Raw genomic sequence first — 26,394 nt, 5'->3', positions numbered from 1 at the left:
CTGCTTGACCCCAGGCATGGGAGGTGTGAAGGGCAGCAATTTCTTAATGAGCCAGTGCTTCGTTAAGGCCAGATTTGATGGGGTGGGGATGGGTAATTGGACCCTGGTCCCATGCACGGTGCCTTATCCCTTCCTGCTCCCCCAGGCTGCGTGCACACCCGGCCCCAAATTCAGCTCCTGCAGCCCCGGCACTGACCTGGCCACGGCTCGGCCGGGGCACTGGGTCCAGCTGGGGAAACTGAGGCACGGCCCGCTCCCACCCCTGGGGGGCTCCTGGCCCCAGTTACCAGCTCTGGGGACATCCCCGGGAGGTGCAGGGTTAGGACTGGAACACCAAAGAGGAGGAAAAGCCCCACGGGCTCCTTGCAGCCCCCCATGAGCTGAGGAACGAAAGGAGCAAAGGAAATAACACCCCTGCTTTAGGGATAAGGAAGGAAATCCCCAGATCTCACCCAAAATGAACCAAATCATGCCACCGGGTCAAGAAATTCAAATGGGGTAGAGATGGCAAGGCTTTGGGCAGTTGTTCCCTTCTGAAAAGCACAAAGCTTGGTTAGGAAATCGTGTCTGAGAGTTGATTTGTGCATTAAAAACGGACCCAGCTCAGAAGCCAGGTAATTAGAGGAGAAACACGGGCTGGGAATGAGGACAGAACGAGGGGTACAAACGTCGTGTGTTTTATTGAGCCAGCCGCCGTGTCCGCATCCAGACACACGCCGTGAGAGCCCCCGAGCTCCTCGTCCCGCCTGGAGGTGCCCTCGGCCCCCCAGCAAGAGCAACCCGGGCACAAATCCACAGCCTGGGCTTCGTCTGGGCTCCAAAAAGGAGGCTGGAAGGGGAGACGCTGCCTCGTGCCTCGCAGCCAGAGGCAGGACCCGCGGCGCAGGGCTCCAGCCCTCCCCCCTCGCTCATTCTTGCAGCCACCCCAATTTTTGCCCACCCCATTTCCTCCTCCCATCCCCGGGTCAGTTCTGCTGGATGTTCAGAAGGGAAAAAGAGCCAAAAATCCGCGGCGTTGCAGGTGGCATCCAAGGATGGGAAGGACAGGAAGAGGCGCTTGGCACAGCCCGTGAAAACACAGTAAAAACAGCGCTTTTAGCCCGCAAATTACCTTTTTTTTTTTCCTCTTATTTTTTTTGCTCTGCTTCCCAGCATGGAGGGGGCGATGGGGCAAGCTCAGAGCCAGTCCTAAAACGCTCAGGGCCAGGGGAATAGCACCGTGTGGCTGAGCAGTGCATCAGAAGGGGTTTTTGCAAGGCTCGAGGGCTGCCCCAGGCTGTGGGGAAACCACGGAGCAGGGGTCCTGGGCTCAGCATCTTCCCTTAATCTGACCTTAAAGGTGCCAAGCTGAGCCTCCGGCAGCTTGCCACCTCCCCTTGGGCTTGTTGGCGGTTTTTAAGATGTCCCTTTGAAGGGCTGGGGCTTTTTCTTCCTCTCCAGGTGGAAAAAAACCCATTGGGGTTATATTAAAACAACCCCTCCGGAGAGCAGGGCAGGCTCTAGGGGGTGTGGATGAGGAGAACGGGGGCACAGCCTCGCTGCCTTTCAGGAAAAATCCCTCTGAGCCTGCCCTGGGGCTTCGTAAGAGGGTTTGGTGCAGCTCAGCAATGTCCTCGTGTTACAGAAAAAGCCAATTTTTGGGGGGACAGCTCCAGCCCTGGCCCCCAGCCCTGGTCCTGTCCCCCCCCAGCAGCTCCAGGAAGAACCGAGACGCTCTCACCGCCAGCACGAAGGGAATTCCCTTTTGGGCACTGCTTTATTTGCGTTTCCCCCTCCTCCAGCTCCAGCCAAGGGAGCACCAGGCCCAGGGCAAAGCTGAAAAACGTCTCCAAACCTCAGCCTCCGGCTTTCAGAGCAGCAACACCCCCCCAAAACCCTCCACGCTTGGCACTAGGTGCCAAGAAGGGGACGAGAGTTGAGCCTGGGGACTGCAACCCCAGCCGGGCTCCACCAGGGAGGTGCAGGCTGCAGCCCCTTCTGCCCTGCAGCACGGAGGAGGATGGTTTCCTTCAGCAGCAGGGAAAAAAAAAAAAAGGGGGAAAAAAAAATCCCACTGAGCCAGGCCCCTAGTGAACAAGGAGGGCAATTCAGCACTCTCCAGGCCCCCAGAGGGGAGGGGGTCCCTGCTCTCCACCACACATCGCTCCCAGGCCCACAGGGGGCTTCTCTTTTCTTCTCCCATCCCCATCAATTAAAAAGAAGGAGCTAGGCAAAGAAACGGCTTCAAAATAAAAAAAAATTGGGAGCACGGGGGGAGCGACCAGCTTCACAGCCCACCTGAGATCTCTGAACCGTGCCCAGGAAGAGCCGGAGTCTTTGACTGGTGGCGGTTCCTTGGTTTAGCCAAGGAAAGCCCCGCAGGTTTTTGGGAGAAGCTGCAAAAGGAAAAAAATCAGCAGGGAAACGCTGTCCCTCTCCTCTCCCCTCTCCCCTCGCCTTTCCTCGAGTGCGTGGCCCTGCTGGGGCCAGCTCCGGGCGTGATTTAAAGCTTGGCATCTCTCCCCCCTGTGCTACCAGGCTGCATGCTGCAAAGGGAACACAAAATGCAAGACAAACGAAGCAGCTGGGACTTGTGCTATGTTTCCTTTGTTTTTGTTTTTTTTTTTTCTTTTTTTTACCTGAAAACAAGGAACATCCTGCCAACTCCAGTACAACGCATGGCGGGAGGAAGGCTTTTGGAGCAGCTTCTGGCTGGCCCACGTGAAAAACAACCGAGCGGAGAGGACTAGTGGTTTTGACTTGCATAGCTGCTGTTAGCTCACGTGGGCAGAGACAGCTGGATCTCCATCCCGTCGCCGCAGATGAATTACCAAGAGGCCCTTCGGCCCCGTCTCCCACCGCTCAAGCTGTCTTGGGAGCAACCCGTGTCTTCATTTCCAGGCATCAGCACGTGACGGGACGTCAAACGCAGGTTGCTGGAGGTGCTGGAGGTGGATGGAGGTCTGAAAGGGCCCTCGAAAGCTCAGGCGGGGAGTTTTGATCTTCCAGCATCCAGCCGTGGAGCAGCTTCCCTTCTTCGCGGGATGCTAAAAGCACTGGACAGTTTGTGAGCTGCCCTGGAGGGATGCGAGGAGGGGGGGAACACGACGACCACTCCAGTTCTGCCACCCTCTCCAGCAGGACGTAGCAGCAGTGGTGGCAGAACAGCCAGCAGAATAGAGAATGGCTTTGAGATCCTGCTTCCTCCGTTAACGCCTCACTGCAAGGTTTAAAAAAAGGGGAAAAAAAAGGAAAAAAAGGAAAAAAAAAAGAGGCATTGGGACTGTTGGTGTCTGCTGGTTTGATCCATCTCAGTCTCTGCATTCCAACCGAGTGGTTGAGCCTCACTGGGGCTTGAATCCTGCATGGTTCTTCCTCTTCCAGCAGCTCTGCTGGACTCGACTCCTTTCCTCCAAGGCCTGAGGCTGGAAGCAAAGAAGCGGGAGGGAGCGGGGAAGGGGGAAAAGGAGAAAAAAGGCAGGGGAAGAGTCCTTTTCACCTCTCTCGAGCAGCCTGGTCGATCCCTTACTGCTCGTGAAGTGTGCAGCTCGTCGAGGAAGCAAGGATGTGCACCAAGGCCACGGGCGCAGCGCTCTTCTCGCAGGCCAACATCCCTTTGCACTGAGCCCGCTCCATGGGGACAGGGAAAGGAAATAAATATGCTTGTTCCAAAAAACAAAAAATTATATTAAGAGCTTTTTTCCCCCCCCTTTTAAATAGCATCATTGTCTCCTTTTCTCTCTGACACTGGAAGAGTATCCAGAACCCCAAAGGAACTCCACTTCTTTTTTTTTTTTTTAATATTATTTATAGATAGAAAAACTAAGAATTGAAAAGGAAAAAAAAATCCTTGAAAAATAATTCATTCAAAGGGGAAAAAAAGAGAAAAAAAAAGTACGTTTTCCTGTCACCAGATTGCCAAGCAAAAGCTCAACACTCTTTGGATCTTCTTTGCCAAGCTCGGGGGGCTCCGTGTCTGCTCTGCTGGTTCGGTTCCGTTTAAGTCGAGTCCACGCTTTGAAGCCGCCTGCCCATTTCAGCTGACCAAGCAAGCTTTTGGTGGGGAAGGAAGGGGGGAAAAAATGGATGACTGCCCGTCTCTCGCCCGTCCCTGCCGACTGGGAGAAGGGCAGAGCTCTGCCTCGGCCGTGCCGAGGTTGCCTCTCTCTTCTCAGAGCAGTTGGCGCCGTCAGAGATGTGCAGCCGTCTGGTTGGGGTGCAGGTGGCGGGTGTCCGTGTGCGTGCCGAATCAGATTTGATTTTTTTTTTTAATTATTTTCTTCTTTTTTTTTTTAATTTTTGAAGGTATTTTTCTTATTGTCGTTGCTGCTGCTGCTGCTGCTTCGTGGCTGAGTGTCGCCTGGATGTTTGTTTCCTTTGTTCAGACGCTGCACGTTCCGAGAGGGGGAGAGAAAGGTACACCAACCCGATGCCCTTCTGAACATCAGCCCATCTCTTTCCACTGCTTGTAGAACTCCAGAACGTTTTTTATTTCTACGCTGGCGCTGGTGGCTGCCTGGATGGCAGACTGCAAGCAAACAGACACCACAGGTTATTTTTTTTCTTGCCCTTCACAACCTGGAGATTCTCGGCCACGGCTAGAAGGCCCAGCTCTCCTTCATGCTGAAGTTGCTCTGGCATTAAAGGCCTGTACAGACACACAAATCACTTCCCTCTCCTCCCCCAGGATTATTTTGCACCACTACAGCATGCTGGATCGAGGGGCCTTCAAGGAAATATGTGCGGGGACCAAGAGCTTCCAACTAAATTTGGGAAATCCAGGACTGTTTTTACTCACTGCAGAAAACATTAAATAAAAACCCTCTTGCCAACCCAACCGGATTTTAATCTTGCTAGGAAGCAGGAGGGCTGAGCTCAGCACGGAGTTACTGACCTGCATGGGTGCTGAAAGCGTGCTTGGGTCTTCCAGCTGAAAGCCTGTGATGATGGTGACCATCCCCGTGGTGTCATCCTCTCCGTTCCCTTGGGACACCGTCAGCTGTTTGCAGCTGTCCAGGATTTTATAGAGATTCCTGCCACGCAGATGCAAAGAAAAAAGAAAGAGGGGAGACCACTTGTTTGTGCAAACAGTTTCAAATATTCTTAGGATGATGCACTGAAAGCAGGGCTGCTTCTCTGCTGCCTGTTGAGGGCTTTTCTGAGACCCTTTTTAGGGCCAGAAGCGTTTGGTGCCACACACGATGCGCAGAAGGACGCCCTCCCCACCCTCTGTGGGGAATTTGACTGTCGCCCACACAGAGCATCAAACCGAGCAAGCTGTAGGACTGCTCCCAGCGCTAACACTTCTCTCCAGAACCACCTGCCTGCTGGGAATCGGGCTCAGACACCTCCAGCTGCTGTCATCTTACCAGGCGTCTAAATCCTGTCTCTTCAATTTATGCCTCTCGAAGCTCTTCCCGACATCTTTCTGGCAACGAATGTACCTACGGAAAGATCAGAGTCACTGAGCTCACACTGAGGCTGTCACACAGACTGCAGTCGGTGCTCTACAACAGGTCTGTCAGGGTCCCCAGGCACCTCTGGCTTTTATCAGCCAGACTAATACCTAAAGGATGGCTCCAGAAACCCCCTGTGAAGCCCCTCAGACCGCCTCCCCCCTCTCATCACCGCCACTGGGTGCACTTCACAGATCCCACAAGCGTTTCCAAGGCTGCCAGCCCTGACACAAGCCTTGAAGGTGCACTTTGTCTTTGCAGAAGTGCTGCTGTTTGTCCTGCTGCAGCAAACCTGCGCAATGCTGCTGAAGAGCTGCGACTCCGCTCCTCGGAAGCAGCCACATTTCATGGACAAGCCCATCTGGAGAGCCAGCTGCCAAATCTGTTATTTCCCCACCTCCCCTCTTGCCAAGCACATTCCTGAGGCCTGGCTTTCCCTCGGCCCACTCCTCACTCTGCTCTAAGGGATGCACAGCCTGCTCCCACCTCTGATGCTTCCTTCCATCCCAAAATACCCCCGTTACAAAACCAAGGGTAGAGCACCTCCCTCTCCCATTCTCACCTGTTTCCCTTTTTAAATTCTGCCTCCAGATACCGGATGCTGTCCCGAGCACCTGCGTTATCCTTTTTCAGGAAGTCTAAGCCATCGATCACTAACAGAAATAAAAAAAGAAACAGAGCCATCTGCCTTAGCAAACTCATCCAGATGTGTCAGGAATTTCTCAGCATGACACGAAGCAGAGCTCCCGTACCTATTCGAGGGATGATGATTATGAACCTCCCGCTGGTGGCCAGCTGCTTGACCACAGCCAGGTGCTGGCAGAGGGCCTGGGTGTCCGGGACAAGGTAAGGAGACATGGCTGACTGTGCTTTGGGCTGCTGGAGACTTCCCTCCAGCTGAGAAACCTCCAGCTGAAACACACAGAGAAACACAAAGAGATTTGCTTTAACATTACGCTGAAACAAACGATGGAAAGAGGCAAAATTCCCCTCACGGTGCTCCATCCGACCCTCCCAACCGTCCAGCACAGAGAAGTTGTGCAGGAAGCAGAGAGCTGGAAGTGGTCGGTTCCATCCCACCCATCACAGCTCTCTTTTGCAGAGAAAACTTCTTAATTCTGCATGGAATGGGAAAAAGGGAGGGAGATCTCCCCCTTCCCTTCCCAATTTCAGACATTTCAGGGGTGTCACTCTGCCAGGGTTTAGACAGCAAGCAAAGGTCTCCTACCTGCAATCGAAGCTGAGCCATATCTCTCATTAGCCTGTTCCGTCGAGCTTCCTCTGCAGCCTAGTTACAAAAACAAACTTCCAAATCAATTAGCAGGAAACACGAACTGGCACAAGCAGCCACTTGCAGAAACAGGGCGAAAAGGGGACACCTGAGTAGCTTTTGGAAGGTAACAGGAGCAAAACTTCCAACTCCAACCCCAAATCTGTTTGATTATAGTTCCAATTTAATAGGAATGATGCAGGAAATTGTGGCAAGCATAGAGAATGAGCCCACCTCTGCCAACTCACCATGTGAAACTGGGCTTGGGCCTGGTGCAGCAAGTTGTCTTGCTCTGACTGTGCTATGCTGATGAAGATCCCAAGCTCTGAGTTGAACTGCAGGATGCTGCCCTGCAAGCGGGTAATGAAGTGGCCAAAGCTCCGAATGCAGCAAATCCGAACAACAGACTGCAAAGAAGCAGAAAACAACCCTCAGAGGAAATATTTCTGATGAAAACGTGCTGCTGAATAGAGGGACATGTGGCGAGGGCTGCAGGGAAAGTCTACAGTTGGCCAGAAAGCTGAGAAGTGTTTGGTGTTTGCAACCTGGGTTTCCTCAGCTCAAAAAAAGCTCCAGAAAACATCCACAGGCTTTCCCTCAGAAACCTCTGCTCGAGCTGGGAGAAGAAATCAAATGGAACTACAACCTCTACACTTGTTTTGGGGCAGGCACTACTCTTTGTTGTGCTGCTGGGAGAAGGCAGCAAAAGGTGAGCTCACGTGGGAAGTGACGTTGATGTTCTTTGCTCCAGCTGCCCCAGCAGGTTGAGAGGACGTTCAGGACCTCACCCAGCCGGGCTGCGATTTAACAGCGTGGGGTTAAGATGTTAGCATATTCCCCACCCCGAAGGAAGCAGACTGGTCCAGCAATGCAAAACAGAAGACCAGTTGTTCGTTGTTTTCTTTCTGAAGACAGCTACACCACCCCTAAATTATCACCTTGGTCCTTTACATTTGGGGAAACAGACAGAAGTGCTTTGCGAGGGCACGCAGCGCCACAAAACACAACGTTTCACCAACTTCTGCTTTTTCTTGTGTAGGATCACAGGACGTATCCTGCAACTCTGACCCTTTCATCCAAGGCAGGGCAGAGACAAAACTCTTCTGTCCAGACAGAGAGGTCAGGAGATTGCATGCAGCAAGGCTGGCATGTGACTGTGCTTCCTTTCATAATGATTCTGACAGAGAAGGGGAGGGAAAGCACGCTGGGTTTTTGGACACAGATGACTTCAGCAACCACCAATAACAACATGAACTCAGACTCAAGAGTCTGAGTCACTCTGGGGTCTGTTTTGGTGATAAAAAGATCTAGATCTTCACCTGCACGGCTAAGATAAGCTGCACTTCCAGAAAGGCAAATGCAGTTCGTGCCAAGATTCGGGATTTACCCTGACTCACCTCCTCCACTGCTGAGAAAATCGGTCGGTCCTGCTCGAAGTTAAACCTCTTGTGTGCATTTTTCAGAGGGGGCAGATTTCGCAGGGCCACATCTTCTGGGAGCAGCAAGTTGGTGTGCAGGTCTGGCAGCTCGGCGCCGCTCAGCATGTCCTTGACTTCATTACAAAGGTCCAGTCCTGGGAAGGAGGGAGGAGAAGCACACCAACATATGCTGATTGAAACAACTGATGCCGAGACAGAGGAAAAATGCTCTAAGGCACATAATGCACGGTGAACAAGGGCGGAGGTTTGTAATTACATAGGTACTGTGAACATGTGCTGGGGGAGGAATGCTGTTAACAAAAAGGCCACCCACAATATGAAGAGTAACTGCTCCAAACAACCTGCTGAGGTACTCCTCTCTGGTCAGAAAAGCTGTAGTTTGGAGGGTCAGCTTTCCCATCCCTTCCAAAAGAGAAGCATCCCTCGAAACTATGCTTCTTAACACCCACGTGGGTTTTTAGGCTGAGGTGCAGGGCACATCGTGAGCATCCAAAGGTTGAAAACTGATTTCCATGACTGCCACGATGCAATCAGACCCTCACTTATGGTCTTGATTCCAATCAGGTTGGCCACACAAGGACTGCACGCACACAGGTGTGAGAGTTTTGGTTATAGGCAGCCCCACATCATGGATTCATGGAGCTGAAGTCTATAGGACAGTATTTAACTGGAGCAGTGTTTAAATAAGAAAATAACACATGGAAGAAGTCACTTCGCATTGGGCTTAAAGCAAACTGCTACTGGAAACATGGAAAAAACACTGAGGCTTGCTGAAACACTGCGTTGTCCTTTCCTTTTCCCCTACCTGATTCCTGCAGGTCTGCAGCAGAAGGCAGAAGGTTCAGGAGCACAGACAGCCTGTTCCACAGGCTCTGAGAGCTCTGCAGAACAAAACACAAAAGGCCACAGAAATCGTCAGGATAGATGTATGCAGTAACCAGGCCACGTGGGCTTCCCATTCTCTTTCGCAGACCTCAAAATGCTTTAAAAACATAAATTTTACTACGCTTCTTGAGGCCACGATGCTCTTAATTCAGCTGGTGGGGTGTGGAACCTCACCTCCTGTCCAGGACTGGGCCAACAGTTTCATTATGGCCTTACCAGCCCAGCCCAGCCCAGGTGATCGGAACAGACACAGCCCTGGAGCAAACACCGAGCCCAGTTCCCACCTGAGCACACATGATGATGAGGTCTGTGTTTGTCCTCAGCCAGTCCAGGAACACCTTGACGGTGAGAAGCAGCCCCTCGTTGGTCACGATCTCCAGCTTCTCCTGAAGGGATCGCTCGTTCCTGCAGGATTTGTTACTTGAAATGCTCTCCTCAGAGTCGGACACATCGTCTGGAAAAATAAAAGGGAAAACGAGATGATGGCAGGCATTAAACCCCCCGAGAAGCCAAGCCTTACGGGTGTGAGAACAGTGCTGAGCTGGAAGAGTCAAGTGGAACTTGTCAGTGCCTCTGCATATCCTGACAAAGCCAGTTCTCTGCCCCCTGTGCTGTTGATGAGTGTATTGCTGTTGCACTTTATTCCTCAGTGATGGAAGATTGCTAAAATGGCTCTGTGAAAACCTGACAGAAGTCTTAACCCTCTGCAGCTGCCTCTGAGACTCTGCAACAGAGCAGGGGGGAACAGCACGTGCCAGCACGAGGACGGCATCGTTCACTGCACAGAACAGAGACCACCAAGTGGGTCAACGTGCACCCTGCTTTGGGCTACACAAGAGCAAAAAACAGCATTATTTTACGAGCCAGGGGACCACAAGAACTTAAATATTGAATATGTTTTGCCATTTTGTCATTCCACAGACCCGAGGATCTCAAAGCCAGCATCCAGGGCACAGCAACATCCCTCGATGACAACATCAGGCCAGCTACACGAGCGACCTGAGGTCAAGGTAGCAGCAAGCGTGGGATCGGCTGTGTTCTACTCCAGTCCCTTATTTTAATTGCACAGTCACTTCTGTCCATTAGCACAGTGATTATCATTCAATAAATGCTCAGAATCAAAAGGGAGGAAGCAATTTATCCAGAAACCACCCCCAACAGAGCGTTAAAACCGTGAACTAGCCCCGGTTTTGAAACAGCACAGCTGAGGGAAGGGGAGCTCCAAGCCAAAAAGCACAGGGATTCATTCAACCTCTCACTTTCTGCATCTATAAAGGCAACAGGGCCACACGATTCAGATACATTCCTGGGTCTGCAGCTTCTGCATAGCCCACTGAATATATAAAGGAAAATGTTAAGCAGACCAAACCCCTTTTGTTTCTTTCTTTCCCTCAAAGTCTTTCAAGTGGCTCCAGAGCCAAGCTGGGAGTCACAAATTGCTCCCACGATCTAATGCTTCCCCTTCAAATCCTAACCCAGGCAGAGCCTGAATCAGGCCCATTGAGTCTGGCAGCACGATGCAGAAATGTTTCCTTGCTCCAGGGAAGCGGGGAGGAACGACAAACAAGACTGAACAGGCCCATGTGGTTTTATCTGAAACACAAACAACGCCCTGTAGTGCATCAGATCTCCCTTCCAAGCTGTTCTTTCCCAGAGCATTACTCGGTTGCATAAATGGTGTGGTGACAGAGAAATCACAGCTCCACCTGCTGTGCAGCTGCAGTTTGGTTCAGCACTGAATTCAGCGTGGAAGCCTTCAGAGGGTCACAGAAAGTGGCCCTCAACTCCTCTTGCACACACCTAGGACACGTCTTCCAGACAAGCCACAACAGTTTTGGTAACATGATGGCTCGTGGAAAACTTCCTCGACTGCGTCTGCACTGGGAAGGATCTGATTACAGAGATTTCATGTGGGAAAGAGGAAGATAATCCAGACTGCTAATCCCTGCTGGAATTACCCCTGGTACTACATCAGAGGTGCTCAGCACCTGGCTGGAATTATTATTCTGCCTGCTGAGCAGAACAACAGCTAACGCTGGCTGGCTGCAGGTGTCTCCTTTGCTCACTTGCATGGGATCCCAGATGTCAGGCAAGGAGCAAAGCTCCTCCAGGAAACACCCAGCCCCAGATTTGTATGGTACGTGGGCAATCTGCTCATCCAAACCTGCCTGAAGGAGACCTTGCAGGATAGAAGGGGGTGGATTTTAGCAAACAGACTGCTCCGAGCTTGCAGCCCTCCACACAGAAGCACAACACGCTTCCAACGTCCTTACCTTGCTCTGCCAAGCTGGGTTTCTCCAGATCTCCGTTGACGCATGGCTTGTTGTCCAGCCCATCCTTTAAGACAGCTGGCTCACAGTTTGGTTTCAGAAGGATGTTGCTGAAAGTGGGAGCCAAGCGAAAGCAGCGTTTGGTCTGAAACAGCTGGGTGGACATGGCTTGGAGGTTACTGGCTATGCTCGCGTCATTAGTGCTCAGGGAAACGGGTCCATTCACTGCCGAATCTGGGGTCTCAGTTTTAGAGATGCTCGGGATCTTAGAGTCCCCAAGCCCACTGCCATCTACACAGTTTTTTAAGGCCTCTTTGGGCCCACTTTTGCCTCGGCTGCTTCCCTCCTCACCCGGCTCATCTTCCATGTCCTCCAAGTCAGACCGAGATTCTTGGCTGTTCATGTCAGAGTCCGTCTCCACATCAAAAGCAGCTTCTGCTTCCTCGTCACTCTTCTCTGAGCCACTTTCTGAGCCATCGCTGCCCTTTGTAGAGCCCTGGCTGGAGTCAGAGTCAAAGCCCTCACTCAGGTCGCTCTCATCCACCTTCTGGGGGTGGCGACGGCGACGCAAACAGGAGAGGCGAGAGTATTTCTTGCTTTTCTTGCAGTCATTCTTCCGCTGTTCCTCTTTGGGCTGGTGATTGGCCAACTCAGCTTCGGCTTCTTTCTCAATCGAGTTCAAAGGCTCCCGCGGCTCCTGGTCATCTGCAGACATTTCAAATGAGGCCACAAGTTAGAAAAGCACCGATGTCTCACACAAGCTGCTTGCTGGCCACGAGCCAGGGGAACCAGCAGCACAAATTTCAGCCATCGCTTCTATTATTGTCTTTCCCCAGAAAGAGAAGTAATGACAACCCTGAGAGAATGACTCAGACACTAAAAGGGCAGCCGGAAAGACTCAAGAAGCCTGGATTCCTACAGCCCAAGCTGTGCTGCTCCGTTATCAGGCAGCCTCAATGCTGAACGTTGCCAAACCAGCACAGAACACGCAGCTGAATCTGAAATTTTCTACCCGGCTTTCTAAAATCTGAGAGCCAAGTGACCCACCTAGCAGGCCAGGAGCGTGTGCCAGTCACCCTGATGAAACCAGCCTCCCCACCTCATAACCAGACTGAGTTGACCTCATCCCTTTCCTCCACCAACACGCCCCGAGCCTTTCCAGCAGCCCTCTGTCACCCTGCCAGCTTCAAAACCCAGGCAGGGGAGGAGTCGTTCACTGTTGCTTTTGGCCAGGAAAAGTCCAGCCTTGCATTCTGTGAAATGGTACAAATTGACGGTTCGGAGGGGAAAGATCAAGTGGTTTTCTTCTCTGCTCAACAGGCTCCACCAGCAGCTAAAGACCTGCTTTTGTCTGAACAGAGATGAGGTGTGAAGAGTAGGGCCGGCCTCCCCTACAAACTGCTCTGCCCAGGTGTTTTACCTGAGATCATCTCAGAGGAAGAGAAAAAGAGTCCAGTAAACAACAGAGAATGCAGACAGATCATAAGCAACACAGACTGGGGTAAATAGATAATGAACAAGCTGTTAAAAGACACAAAACCATAACTCCTTTCAAGACAGCAAGCGACCCTTCTATTCTACAATGATTCTGCTACTCGCTGAGAGCATCTAAGTGGAGACTCCCCAAATTACCCGTCTTTGTGAATTTCAGCCCAGCAGTCAAAGATTGAGATGTTTCTAGCACCACTCAGGCACGATGCGACAAAACCCACGTCCATGAGATTTAGGAAAGGAAAGTAAAAGCCACCCCCTTATCGACATGCAAGTGGGGAGAGCCAGCTTAGTTCCACCTCCGTCCTCTTACCTGTGCCATCATTCTGAAAAGCTGGGACTGGATTTTCCCCTTCTTCCAGCTCTGCCTGCAGCCGCATATTGACGTGATTTATCAGGTGAGAGAAGAGGGCCAGTGTGAAAGCAATGGCTGCACTGTACTGCTTTGAACCTGCAAGGAGACAGCTTAATGAGGCAGAGGAGCCTGACCACTAGCCCAAAACACGAGCGCCCACTAAGACTTCTTCTGCCTAATTGGACTGCTGATTGTTATCAGATCACTTGATTTCCGAATGGCTGAAGGCACTGGTTACCTGCCCTCTTGAGGCTGTGAACACTCATAAAGCAGATGATCACCATGCGGAAGATCAGGAGATCGGGAAGGAAGGAGTAGCCGCTCTCATACTCCTCTTCATCTTCGCTGGTTGAGCTCAGGTTAGGAGGAGAAGGCAGGTAGAACAAGCACAGGTTGAAATCCTCCAGTACAGACTGGCAGAGTGACGTCAGCTCAGAATCCAGAGAGCTTAACGGGAAGAAAAAATTAACAAGAATTATTATTCAAGACCCAAACTCCTGGCAATGGCTTCGTGGAGACTGACCAAATCTGGCAGAAGCTACAGTTGGGCAATCCTTTGCCCTGGGAAAGATAAAGCAAAGGGGAACATAACGCAGGCAACCACAGGTATGAGAAGCAAGTGGGATGAATCAGATTACATTTTCCTCTCCAAGGCTGATAAATTAAAGATAAACTGTAACTAGGGCACATCCTTGCAAAGAGATGGGTCACCAGAAAAAATACGGGGTGGGATGGGGTCAGTGGGTGGACTCACACATCGAGTCCCAGGCCCAAAGCAACACTCCTGCAGGAACAACCACAGTCCTTATCTGCACATCTCCTGTAATTCAAAGATCTCAAAACCACTTTATACCTAACCTAAATAACCACTCGATGACTTTTTCCCCGGGAGCTCAGGCTTCTTCATGAAGAAACGGGGCACTTCAACGTTAAAGACAGCAAAAGTTTCAGATCCACCGCTCAGCTAAAAGGATCACAACACACAAGTTAGGGACTCTTTTTTCCCTCCTCCCATAGCTATAACTCACAGCCACACAAGAACATTCTCCTGTAGCTGTTAGCCACTTCAAATGAAGCACACGTGGTTTTCAGTATAATGGGCTACAGGAGTCCCCTAGTTACCCCCCAAAAAAAGCAACAAAACCACACCTGTTTGCAAAACATCTAGCAAATCCTTTTCAGGGGACAACATAACTGGGAAATTAAAGTGATTTCCTGTTTTTTAATGTACTAAATATTCATTAAGTGGATATTAAATGAGCCTTGAATTTCTTGTCTGGTATCAGTCAATATTTGAATGCTAACCCCATGCTGGGCTGCATCAGCAAGGGCACAGCCAGCACATTGAACGTAATCATTATTCTTCTCTGTTTGGCACTCGTGAAATGGTATCTGGAGTACTGTGTAACACAGCACAGGATGTATGAGAAGAGAGAAAGAGAACTGAGTTTGTTCAGTTTGAAGAAGGCAAGGCTTAGGGAGGTATAAATTTTGTTTTCAGATGCCAAATAGATGGGTTTAAGGGCCTGAGCCAGAGGACTCTTCTCCATGGTGCACAGCAAAAAGAAGGGAAGCAACAGGCACAAGCTGCAGTAAAGGAAAATAAAAATCCCTCCGTGGTAAAGGTGGTGAAAGACTGGAAGGGGAACCAGAGAGGTGTGAGATCTCTGTCCTCAGATCCACTGAAAACTCAACTGGTTGATGCTCAGAGCAACCTCACCTAATTTCACATTTGAATCTATCTTTACAGCAGACCCTACTTTGGGGAAAAGACTGAACCTCTAGAAAGTCTCCTCCAAACTACACTATTCCATGATGAATTTAATTGCAGTCTGTGTTAGCCCTTTAAAAGGCCTGCTTTATTTCAAGAGGTGAATTTAGCATCACCTGAAAACCTCCCAGCAGAAAAAGACTTCATAAAGCTTGGACCTTTTGGCAAAAAGCTTCAGCACAGGCACCGTTATCCTGCAGGGAACAGCCTCTTCCACTTCTGAATGCCTGCTAGGGTGAATTATTAATGGAAGATAGAATCTGTCATGACCTTACCTGCTCTTTGGTTGCAAAAGGCTCTGCAGGTACATAAAGCTCACCAGCAACCTCTTAATGTCTTTGCACCTAAAAAGATTGCGAAGAAAACACTGTCAAGCAGGTACCCTCCTGCAGGTATCCATCCCTGAGATGGAAAAGGCTAACAGAGCTCTACCAATAGGTAAATCAGGTCTCAATTGATAACTACATCCTGAGGAAACTGCAGAAAAAAGGTTAGTTTACGTATTTCTGTTTTTCACCCATGTCTGGATGCTCCTGTACAGCCACCAGCTCCAGGGGAGAGGGAGAAATGCCTCATCTCAACATCTATACCCAGAGAGCCTTCATATTCTCTCCTAAGATCGTGACCTGAGAGACCTGGAATGGGATCTAAACTGGGGCTCCCCAAATTTTGACACTTGCTGCCTCAAATGGTTGACCCAGCAGTTCCCATTTCCCAGAAAGACATTGCTCCTGACCCAGAGTAGGATATTGGTGTGACTGCAAACCCTCAGCCCGCACCCCTCTCCTTTTCCTTGCCCTCCTACCGTTTCTTGCTGGGAGACAACTTCCTGGTTTCACATTTCTTCAGCTGGTGATACATTTTGGCTGCTTTGTCGTACAGACGCTTCAGGTTCCCATAGGCACCTTCGAAGGACACTTCAGACTGGATACTGAGATATGGAAATAAAACACATCAGGAGATACTTTGCCACAAGGTTGCTCACGTTCTATGGCTTTATTTCCCCAAAGAGTTATTCAGGCATCTAAACACAAAGATGGGTACAGCTAAAGAACTTAACTCCCCCTGAGATCTGTGAATCCCACTCCAGGCTGCATCACGGCTCCGTCTGCAACGTTTCCACACCTTTTTTTAGACTTGTGCCTTCAGGCCATGTTCAGATATCTTAATTCCCTCCACCTCACCATGCTGGGTGCCTCACTTAGCACTTTTACACCCCTTCAGACACAGCTCTCTAGCCCAGGCATTGGGTCTCAGCTGAAACACTGCCCTGTGTGCGTTTGTTTAGTGGTCAAAATAAAGGAGAAAAGAATCTGGCACCAGCAACCACAGTGCACTGATTCTTTGCCCAGAAAGCCAAGATCCTCGCAGACACTCACCAGCGTAAATAGCAATAGGTGGCTTCCACGTTGTAGTATTTGCTCCCAGCCAATGTCCCCAGCTGATTAAAAGGCATGCCTGTAACGAAAGAGAGGGGCAATGGAATTAACTTAGATCCTCCAATGGCCCTGCTAGAAAGCAGAGCCTTTCTTCCTCACTCTGTTTCACGTGAGAGTGAAAACAGGTGGCACCAAAAATGCTAAAATGCTGCAGTACAAAGAACTGGACTACTCAATTCTTTCACCACTTTTTTTTTTTGGCTTTACGGTGCTTTTGGTCCTCTGCACCTTCCTGCTGGCTAGCTGTGTAAGCATAGTAAATAACTCCTCCTCCACCTCTGTATTAATAATGACAAGACCTTGACTCTGTCATACCGTATTCATCTTGTCAGCATTTAAGAGTTCTGTCCCACCTCACTGCGCTACATAAATGTCGGTCAGTTATTGGTATTTGGGATCAGACTGAACAAACACCTCAGCAAGAATCCTGCAAAGACAGCACAGAGAGCAAATCTCTTTGGAACATCCTTTTTGAGGTAAGACAGGCTCCCAACTCTCGTAAAGTAGTTCCTTCTAAAAGGAGACAGGAACACATGAGATTGGGGGTTAGAGGTGGCAGTGGCAAGGCACAGAGAGGAGCAATAACGCTCTGCTTCTGGCAATGGGCAGCTGGATTTTCCCTTAGCCAGACAAACCCAATTTTACCACATCCATGGAGTTTGACCTTCTCAGATGAGTAAGCTGAGGCCATGCGGGGAGACAACCTTTGCTCTATCTCCTCTGTTTGGCTTGTCAGCAAGAGAGAGTTTCTCAGAAAAGGAAGTCATTTTAACTAGGGAATAAAACCACTCCTCTCTCAGCAGCAGGATGTAAACCTGAACAAAAACCACTACCACTGTTTTCAGGTTAGTGAAAAGTGATGTTAATGACCAAAATGTAACTCAACTCACCAATTTGCGGTGCAACAGAAAGGGCTTGATAGTAAAACCGCTCAGCCAGCAACTCTGTGTCCACTCCTGCCAGTTCATTCTGATAGCGAGCTGAAAGAAAACCACACACTGCAAATCAGAAACCATCCCTCCACGCCTGTGGTAGCATGTAAGCAAAAAGAAGAATATCTTCTCCTCCGTGTGCTAAGTGCTGATTAATTTCTCCTTGAATAACTCCGTGTTGTACTCCATTTCCCAGTACCTCAACCAGACTATGTTCTACTACAGCACAGTGTGAAATCTAAAGCAAGACAATAAAACACAAAACACTTGGCTGTGGCTAAATTGTATTTGGGTGGCAGTGGTGGATCGCAGACACAAAAGTAGGCATTTTGGAAACCTTAGGGGAAAGCACAGAGAAGAGGTGAGCACGTTTGTCTCCCACCAGCCAGGTATGGCACGCTCACCACCCCCAGGAAACATTTATTTGCAGTGCATTGCTGAGCTGATTCACACAGGTTTCAAGAGCTTGAAGGCTGCTGCTGCGTGACAAGCACATTTACCCATGACACACATCAGCTAGCTGTTTTTCACACCATTACATGTTTGCTCACTGCTTTCACACCCACACGGTCACCATCAAGCAAGAAGTTGACACGCTTACCACACGCTGCAGGAGGTCGTGACTGTGGGACAGCCAGGTCTGCTACCCGAAGGATGACACACAGCCAGACACGACGACAAAGAACCTTGGGCTTTGCTGTGGCCCATCACTCTGGATTGATTCCCAATAATGCTTAACAAACCTGATTTGCAGTCACACTTCTCACGACAGCGAGGCAATTTTAAAGCAAGCCTCAACTGCGAAATCAGCCCGCTTCGAGTTTCCTTCACACCATCCAAGCAACATGACTGAAAGCAAAGGATTCCGTTCCTTAACGTTCAGGGATGCAGCTGTTTGCTAAACGCAAAACTCTCAGCTACTGGCACACACACACACACACAAAAGCTCCTGCAAGCTGCAGCAGTTATCCATGACGATTTCACCCTTCAGTGGCGAATGTGTGCAAGAGAAACCAGCACCTGCTAGTAACTGGTGACTTACGGTCACGGGCTCAGTGCTGCACAGGCACCAATTTTAAGGTATTAAAGGTTACCCTGAAAGATGCTGCTGCTCTTACCTAGATCTCCGAGATAAACCAGGCATCTGTGACATGCCATCTGTGCCCACTCCATCTCCTTCTCCGATGCAGACACGGGTTTCTTGCAGCCTACAGGCAAAATACGAAGTCACACACACCGCTGGGCACAGGCAGCTGGAAAAACACACCAGCAGCCCACGCCCCTGCCTCAGACCCCAACATTTCACCAGCTGAAAACCACAATCACACGTTCAGACCGCACTGTAGGCTGTTTGGGGCTCCTTACAGACAAGCAGCGGCTCATCCTCGCTGTCATAAAGGTGACAAATGCCATGCAGGCACTGATGCTCGCCTCCTCCCTGCTGATCAGGGGCAGGGAGTGTCACGGCATCGCCAGCAGTCACCGAAATGTCTGTGTGCTCAGACTTTGCCTTAAAGGTACGCCACGGAGAGCTGGCGACGCCTGCACCGAGATGAGAGGACAAAGGCCAATTCCTGTCTACGAAGCACGTGACCGCGTTAACACAGCGTTGAGCACAAGCTAATAAGGCCTGCAGAGGCTGATTTTGTTAGCATGGCTAATGAGGCCTTTGGATAGGAGCTGGCGCAAATCCCTGGAAGCCAGAACAAAGGCTGAGCACGCCTGCACCTGGCGACAACACACAGCATGGACATAACCCCCCCCCGACACTGAAGGTGGTAACGAACTCCAGATCAAGACTGAGATTTGGATTCAGAATTGCCAAAAAAAAAAAAAAAAAAGGAAGAGAAGTGAAAAAAAGAAGTCAGGACAGCAAATCTGTGTTAGAGGCAGGGAGAATTTGCCTCCAGGGAAAACAAACAAACAAACAAAAACAGTTCAGGTAGTAGAAAGTGTCAAAAGCAACAGGGGAAGGCTCCAGCCAGCTGACCTGACCTAATTTAAGCTGTGAAACGTGGCTCAGTGCCTGGGAGGGGCTGCAGTTGGGAAGCCACAGTTTCCCATCTCTGCATCAGCACCTTCTCCCCAGCCTGGGGGTTCAGCTGGAGCTCAGGGGCACAGGTACTGCGTTTGCCCTTCCCCTCCAGAACTCATTTACTGCAAGACCAGTGTCACGGATGTGGTCTAGGTTCAGTCTTCCTGTTGCCAAGGTCTCTTCTGGAGGAGAAACATCCCTCAAACAGGAACCCCAAAGGAAGGTTTTCAGCTCGGTCCAATCTGCAGCCTGAACTGCTTTCCTCTTGGCTTGGTTTAAAAGGGTGGAAGTGATATCTGGAGGCTCAAGTGACCCGTGAGGAATGGTTCCCACTCACCGACAGGCACTGAGTCACACAACACCAACACACGGCCCCGAAAACTGCGTCCAGACACGCTACTGGATCTATCCTCCCTTTCCTTTCCCCTTTTAATCTTCTCATTTCCCTTTATATAACAATCAAGTTGTCGCCACCCCAATTTGGAGTTCATGCAGGATTCTTCCACATCTATCTCTTCTGGACACGCAAGGTTCCATCTTAATTATGAAGTTACATATTTGTCTGCTGCATCATTTTAATTATAGAGCCCAGACACATTAAGGAACCTGAACACGGGAGCCTTTCAAATGCGATCCCACCGCAGGGCATAAACTGATCTAGAGCGTGCATTTTGAAAATTTATTAATTCTGCCGTGCTGAGATACATTTCTAAAATCAACAGTTGCCAGGGACATCTGCCTTATCAACTGACATTTCAAAGCTGATCATGATACAATCATCTCCCAGAAGCTAAGAATAGGATCCCGGCAACTAAAACATTCTACTGCTAAAGGTGTACTAACTCTGATTTCTGCTGTCCTCCCCACTGCTAGCTAGAAAAAAAGCCAGTGAAACCCTTGCTAATTCAGTTCCCCAAAATTCAGACGATCCATTTCCCAGCTGGACTCACCTAAGACAGAAACAGGCACCTTGAGGTTACTGAGCACAACCCAGGAGCAAAGATGAACGAAGTATCGCAAGATAATCTAGGATGTGAATCCATACACAGCCTTGAGCTGTGAATTTTTTGATTTACTCTGAAGGTGGTGAGGAACCGGAGGAGGTTGCCCAGAGAAGCTGTGGAATCCCTGGACGTGTTTAAGGCCAGGCTGGATGGGGCTTTGGGCAACCTGGTCTAGTGGAAGGGGGTGTGGAAGGAGATGATCTTTAAGGTCCTTTCCAACCCATTCTACAATTCTATGATTCCACAAAAATCTGCCATCACCAAACATTTACTAAGGGATTTTCTAACAGGGTTTTCTTGCTATTAGAAACCCTTCTGGCTTCCACAGTTTAATATTAAAAAAATAAAATAAAAGCATTATGGAAAAGGGAACAGGGAGAACAGGACAGGCTGTTCAGAACAGACACCAATCTAATCAGAAACATAAAAGATGGCACCTTGAGTGCTGAAACAAGGATGGATTAGCACAAGGGGAAGCCACGGGTCTGGGATCCAGCCTTACCCAACAGCCCCAGACACCGAGCACCAACCTATTAGAGGGTCTGTGACATGCGTCCAGTCGATGCAGCACTGCAGCTCCAGCTGATAGTGAGACTGAATGTAGAGGAGAAGGTGCTGGTAAAATCCGATGCCAGCAACTAAGTGAGTCCGGTACGCGCACTCCAGAGTGCTGCGGCTGTGAATGTGCTGGAGGAAAGAGAGGTGAAAAGATGTCACTGCAGCCCGATGACATTTTAGACTGGAAACCCAAGTTATATGAAGCAAAAAAGTGGGCAACTCAGCTTTCGGTGGTTTTGCACAGTTCTGCACCTCCCTTTGCTCAACGGTGTTTTATCTAGTAGTATTTACTGAGGGTAGACACCAAGGAGAAACACTTGGAGCAACGAAGAATAAAAGTAAAATCAAGGTGTCTGGTTAGAACACGCCAAAATTACATTCAGACAACCAGATCACCAGGAGACAGGTCACAGCATTGGAAAATACAGCGTGGATATTTTGTATTTTCCAGTGATCAATTCTAACGGGGAAAAAAAAATAAATCAGCACTGACAAAGCCTCCTAAGTCCATCACTGGCACTTGTTCTACGTGGAAAATGTGTTTTAAAGTGAATGATGCTGGAATATACTCTGCAGTGGCAGCCCTCGCAGCAGATCATTAGAAGTTACCTGCCCACAGCTAGCCAAAAAGCGTACGTCAGCTCCACAACTAAAATTCAGTACTGCCTGGTGTTCAGATAACAACATCTCCAAGCAAATAAAGCCTTTAACTTGCTCTGACCCACTGCCTGTCCAGAGACTTTCTCATGCCAGAGCAACAGATCCTTACCTTTTTATTTGTTTTAATGAGCTGGATAACTTCATAGTAAACTTTCCTCCAGAGCAGTTCTTCTGCTTTTCTTCCATAATCCACTGGGTGCAAGAACATCAGCTTCACACACAGCTCTCGCAGCCTGAGAGAGACAGCAAAGAATTCGTGTTTAGCCACAGCAGCTTCAAATACAGCTGCCACTACATGAGCAAAACGAGGAAAATCTGAATTAATTACGATGAATGAGCTAGGCTATCGGGTGATGGTACAGCTTGTGCTGCTCCCACACAAGAACATCTGGAAAAGCCCACCCCTAATCAGTTACCACGGCTCAGCTGGCCATCAGCAGCTTCTTAAATTGCAGCAGTGTAAAAAAATTGTCTACGGCCACAGGCTAGAAAGAAAAGACAACCCCACTAGGTATCTTCTGAACCCGAAAAAAAGATTTATCACATACAAATACAAAGTTTCTACATCACAATTCTTTTTTTTCAAGGTAATTACAAGGAAGGCACCAGCCAACAGCTTTTTTGTATTATAGTGGCACCTGGGAAAGCCTCCAGCCAGAGATTCTGTGGCTAGGTGTTGTTCAAATACCTGAAATCTAGCCTCTGCTCCAAAAACCTGGAGGAATCCGTCCTCAGTGGGTGCACCACAAAGTGAACACACCGTGAAACTGCTGATTCAAGACGTCCACGTGTTACTTCACGTGGGTTTTTCCAGAGAAATACAAAAAATGACTGCCCTGCCCAACTTACTTGTTCCTCAAGCTGATGTTCTCTGGCTTGAACACTTCTTGATACGCTGCCTTGTTACCGAGGATGAGATCCAATCGATGAACAGCCTCTACCACTGCTCTGCAAGGTAATAAAAACATAAAGAGGAGCATCAGCACGGGTTGTCTGAGGTTATTTCACGAGATCTGGAGTCTCTGCATGGAACCACACATTTAATTTGTTATAAAATGAATAAATTCCCAATGATCGCTACTTTGATAGGGCGAGTCAAACTTTCACCAATTCCTGCTTCCTTACCAACTGATCTACGACAGAAAGCAACTTATTTGCCAAAATTTCCTCTCCTTCCTTACCACAATTCCTTAATTAAAGGTCTTAAAGATCTCTAGATGACAGGTAACAGAGGGATTGTTTTCAGTACACCACAGCACCTGACAGAAGGAGACGAATGTAGGGAAGACTTGGGAGATCGGAACACCAACCTGAACCAACTTCTTCCTAAAAAATCACGGAGAAAACCAAGACCAGAGTACAAGCGGCCCAGAAGTCTGCCCCTAACCTGGACGTCCTTCTGCTCACTAACATCTTTCTCCTGCGGCGTTGAGATCCTCTGCAAACTCTGACAACCCACTGCTCTCCAAAGGGAGAACGGCAAGCAAGGAGAATGCGTTCTCTTTAGCAGGTTAAGATGCAAAATACGAAGCCACGAAGCTCGCGGCATATCGACGGGGGGAAAAAGAAGAAAAATAAACCTCCACACACCCCTAGCTTCCCCCAAAGTCACCATCCTTGCTGCAGCTTGTGCTCCGTGTCCCATCGCCACCTCCCAAAGACCTCCTGCAGCAATCACTGCGGCAGGAAGCAACCAGCGCCGTGCCCGGGGAACTGCTTCGCTTCCTATGCAGAAGGGTGGCCAGAAGAAAGGGGAACTGCTGATTCATTTGATTCCCAGAGAGAAGGAGAGGAAATCTATGATCTATTCCCAAAATAGGTAGTCGCTCCGTCTTCAGAACAGCTGTAAAAATGCTTTCACCATACAGAGAATTGGCGGCTGCTGGGGGTCGGACCCAAGCTCGCACATCATTGACACCACCAGGTGGGAAACGACTCGGTGATTTCCTCTTTTTTTTTTTTATTTTACTACCTAAAAAGGTGCCACGAAGCCCTGTTAAAAGATCCTCGAGTCCAACAGCGACACATTACTTCCCACAACAGCCAGACGCGGGCACTTGGAGACACCGGTCCCTTTTGCTATTTTTTTTTTATGGGATCTTAAAAACTTGATGCCACAAAAACCGCAGGGCAGCAAGGTTTCTCTTTTAGGATGTGGGTGCCTGTAGGGCACAAGGCAGACCCCGTGCTAGAAGCTCTTAGCACAAACTCCAGGAGGAGGCAGAGGCTGCGATGGCCAGAGGTGACTTGCAAGAATCGGACGCCCAGCGGGAAGGAACTCTTTCCGTGTGTCCCTACGGCTCCAGGATGGGGTGAGATGGCAGAGGGAGTTTTATTTGTCCTGTATTTCTTTATTTAATTCATCATCAAAAGGCACAGACCCGGAGGAGCGTGAGGTTTCTCAGGGAGAGGAGCCGCAGCCGCTCACTTGATCCTGGCACGTGTCGGTGCACAGAACAAGGCTGGCAGGTGAGGAGAGGAGGGCAAAGCCAAGAGAACGCTGTCAAAAAAAAATACCTGGTCGCCCTAAAATAAAAAAAGCAGATTGAAACAGCAGCCAGATTAATCCAGCTGCCACGATCTGAGGTGAAACTCCGGGATTATCCATCGGGGAAGAGTTAAATGGAACAGATCCGAGGCACGCAGCAAGGAGCGCAAAGTAAAGGAGAGTGAGATACTGCTTGACCTAGTCAACTCTCGGGCTGAAATAGAGAAAAATTGGCAAGGGGCTGGTTCAGGTGGCCAGCTGGCTAGGAGAGCCATCAGCCACAGCGAGGAAATTTGTGGCTGCTGCAGATTTTATAAACCCTGCGCCGAAACCACGACACTCCTGGCTCAAAGGAGACGGAGATCCCCAGGAGCTGCTGTTGTCTTTTTCTGCTGAAACCACTCAGCCAATTCTGCCGTAAGAAAATGACCTCCCCCCCTTGCCCTGAGGACCAGTCCCACATCTGCTCAAGGAATCTAACCTCAAAGGGCCAAAACCAGCGCCAAAAACCTGTCCGAAGCATGCCAAGGAAATAGATTTTAGCTACTCCAAGCTGCCACTTGTGCTTTGCGGTTTCAGTCAAGGGTCTCGCCGGGTTTCTCCGAGGGAGACGAGTTTAGAAGGGGGTGACGAGGTTGGGAGAGGTGAAAGGACGGGCCCGATGTCACCGGGCAAGCCAGCAGGACGAAAACAAACGGGCTGTGCCCAAAAACATCTCCCTTCAGCACCTCGCTCAGCTCTGAAGGCGCGCTGTCACTGCTCCACTCGCCTACCAGCCTGCTTTACAACCGGAGAAATGGTGAAAAAGGGGGCAAGAAGGGGAGTGTGGTCCCAAAATAAGGCATCCACGGAGCACCTCGGCACGGTGCCTCGGTCCTGCAGGGCTGGGGAGACCAAAACTGCCCGGATTTTGCCCCGACAGCACCTGCATGGCATGGAGACGTAGCAGGAGCAGAGTCCCAGGGAGTGTTTTTGTCACCAGGGCTCGCAGCAGCCGCAGCCTTGCCCTCCTTCCAGCAGGAGCCCCAAAATCCTTCCAGCTCTTCCCCCGTGTGCCACCAGTGCCACGCGGGCCCCGTCGCAGCCTCCCCTTTCCCTGGGTGTCCCCAAGTCTTACCCACGTCCTTCTGCATCCTCGTGTCCCCTACCCCGTCCCCGTGGACCCTGCACGACTCCTTCCTTCCCCCCCCCCGTGTCCTGACCCATTTCCCTGCCCCCTTTGCCTGCCCCCCTCGCATTTTCCCTGCATCCCCTTCCCCAGTTCCTTCTCCCCCACCTCCTTTTTCCTTTTCCTTCCCCTCTTTTGCCTGGGATCCTCCCCCACCTCCTTCTCCAGACCCCCTCTGCCCCCCCCAGTCTCCTTTCCCTTGCCCTTCCCACACCCCCAGCCCCTTCCCCCCCTGATCCTCCCCAGTTTCCCCCTTCCCCCTCCCCTTCCCCTGATCCCCCCCTTGTCCCTATGCTCCCCCCGATCCTCCCTGCTCTCCTCGATCCCCCAATCCCTTTCATTTCCCCCACTCCCCCTAATTTCACCCAGTCCCTACCACCCCCCCGCTCCCTGGGATCCCCCCTGACACCCCTCATCCCCCCCCGGTCCCCTTGATCCCCCTCAGCCCCCTCAATCCCTCCCAACCCCCCTGAACCCCGTGGTCCCCCCTGGTCCCCTCAGGTCCCCTTGATTCCACCCAATCCTCCTACTCACCTACAGCCCCCCTGATCCCCCCCCATCCCCTTGACCCCCCCCGATCCCTTTCAACCCTCTCAGTCTCCTTGACCCCCCCCCGATCCCCCTCATCCCCCCACACCCCCCCGGTCCCTGGCATCCCCCCCATCCCTCCCAGCCCCCTTCAAACCCTCTCAGTCTCTTTAACCCCCCCTAGTCCCCCTAATCCCCCCTCACCACCTCAATCCCCGGGACCCCCCCCTTGTCCCCAGACCCCCCCCAGCCCCCATGATACCCCCCCAACCCCCCCGCTCCCCCTCACCCTCCTTCAACCCTCTCCTCCTTGATCCCCACCGCTCCCCCCGATCTCCCCTCACCCCCCCGCTCCCCTCAATCCCCCGGGACCCCCCCGGTGCCCTCCCAACCCCCTCAACCCCCCCTTAACCCCCTCAATCCCCCCCCCCGGGGGCTCCTCACCGGTACAGCCGCTTGGTGTGCAGCACCTTAGCCTCGGGCTCGCCGCTCTCACCGCCGGCCCCGCCGCCTTGGCTCATGGCTCCCCGGCGGGGGGGCGAGGCCCGGAGCCTTCCCGGGGCCTTCCCGGGGCCCCCTCAGCGCCGCCCGCGCCGCCGCCGCCGCCGCCCCCGGCCCCGCTCGGCCGCCATGGCTGCCCCCTAGCCCCCCTCGCGCGAAGACTCT

The 26,394-nt window shown here is 50.7% G+C and overlaps 1 protein-coding gene across 1 annotated transcript; it reads right to left on the bottom strand.

Moving 5' to 3' along the window:
* Positions 1-661: 661 nt before the first annotated feature.
* Positions 662-26,394, bottom strand: SMG5 (SMG5 nonsense mediated mRNA decay factor). Its single transcript, XM_027444519.3, has 22 exons — positions 26,173-26,394; positions 22,394-22,492; positions 21,654-21,777; positions 20,857-21,013; positions 18,406-18,495; positions 17,246-17,335; positions 16,296-16,374; positions 15,722-15,847; positions 15,192-15,260; positions 13,384-13,592; positions 13,104-13,241; positions 11,303-12,004; positions 9,314-9,483; positions 8,950-9,025; positions 8,103-8,278; positions 6,954-7,112; positions 6,664-6,723; positions 6,188-6,347; positions 5,998-6,088; positions 5,349-5,423; positions 4,874-5,012; positions 662-4,507 (listed from the first exon to the last, which is right to left on the bottom strand). Exons 1-22 carry the CDS (start codon positions 26,247-26,249, stop codon positions 4,424-4,426), a joined length of 3,150 nt encoding a protein of 1,049 aa, XP_027300320.3. The 5' UTR covers positions 26,250-26,394; the 3' UTR covers positions 662-4,423.

This window comes from Anas platyrhynchos, chromosome 26 (genome assembly GCF_047663525.1).
Source record: "Anas platyrhynchos isolate ZD024472 breed Pekin duck chromosome 26, IASCAAS_PekinDuck_T2T, whole genome shotgun sequence".
Lineage (NCBI taxonomy): Eukaryota > Metazoa > Chordata > Aves > Anseriformes > Anatidae > Anas > Anas platyrhynchos.
Note: the sequence above shows the minus strand (reverse complement) of the source record. Positions and strands in the feature narration are given on the sequence as shown.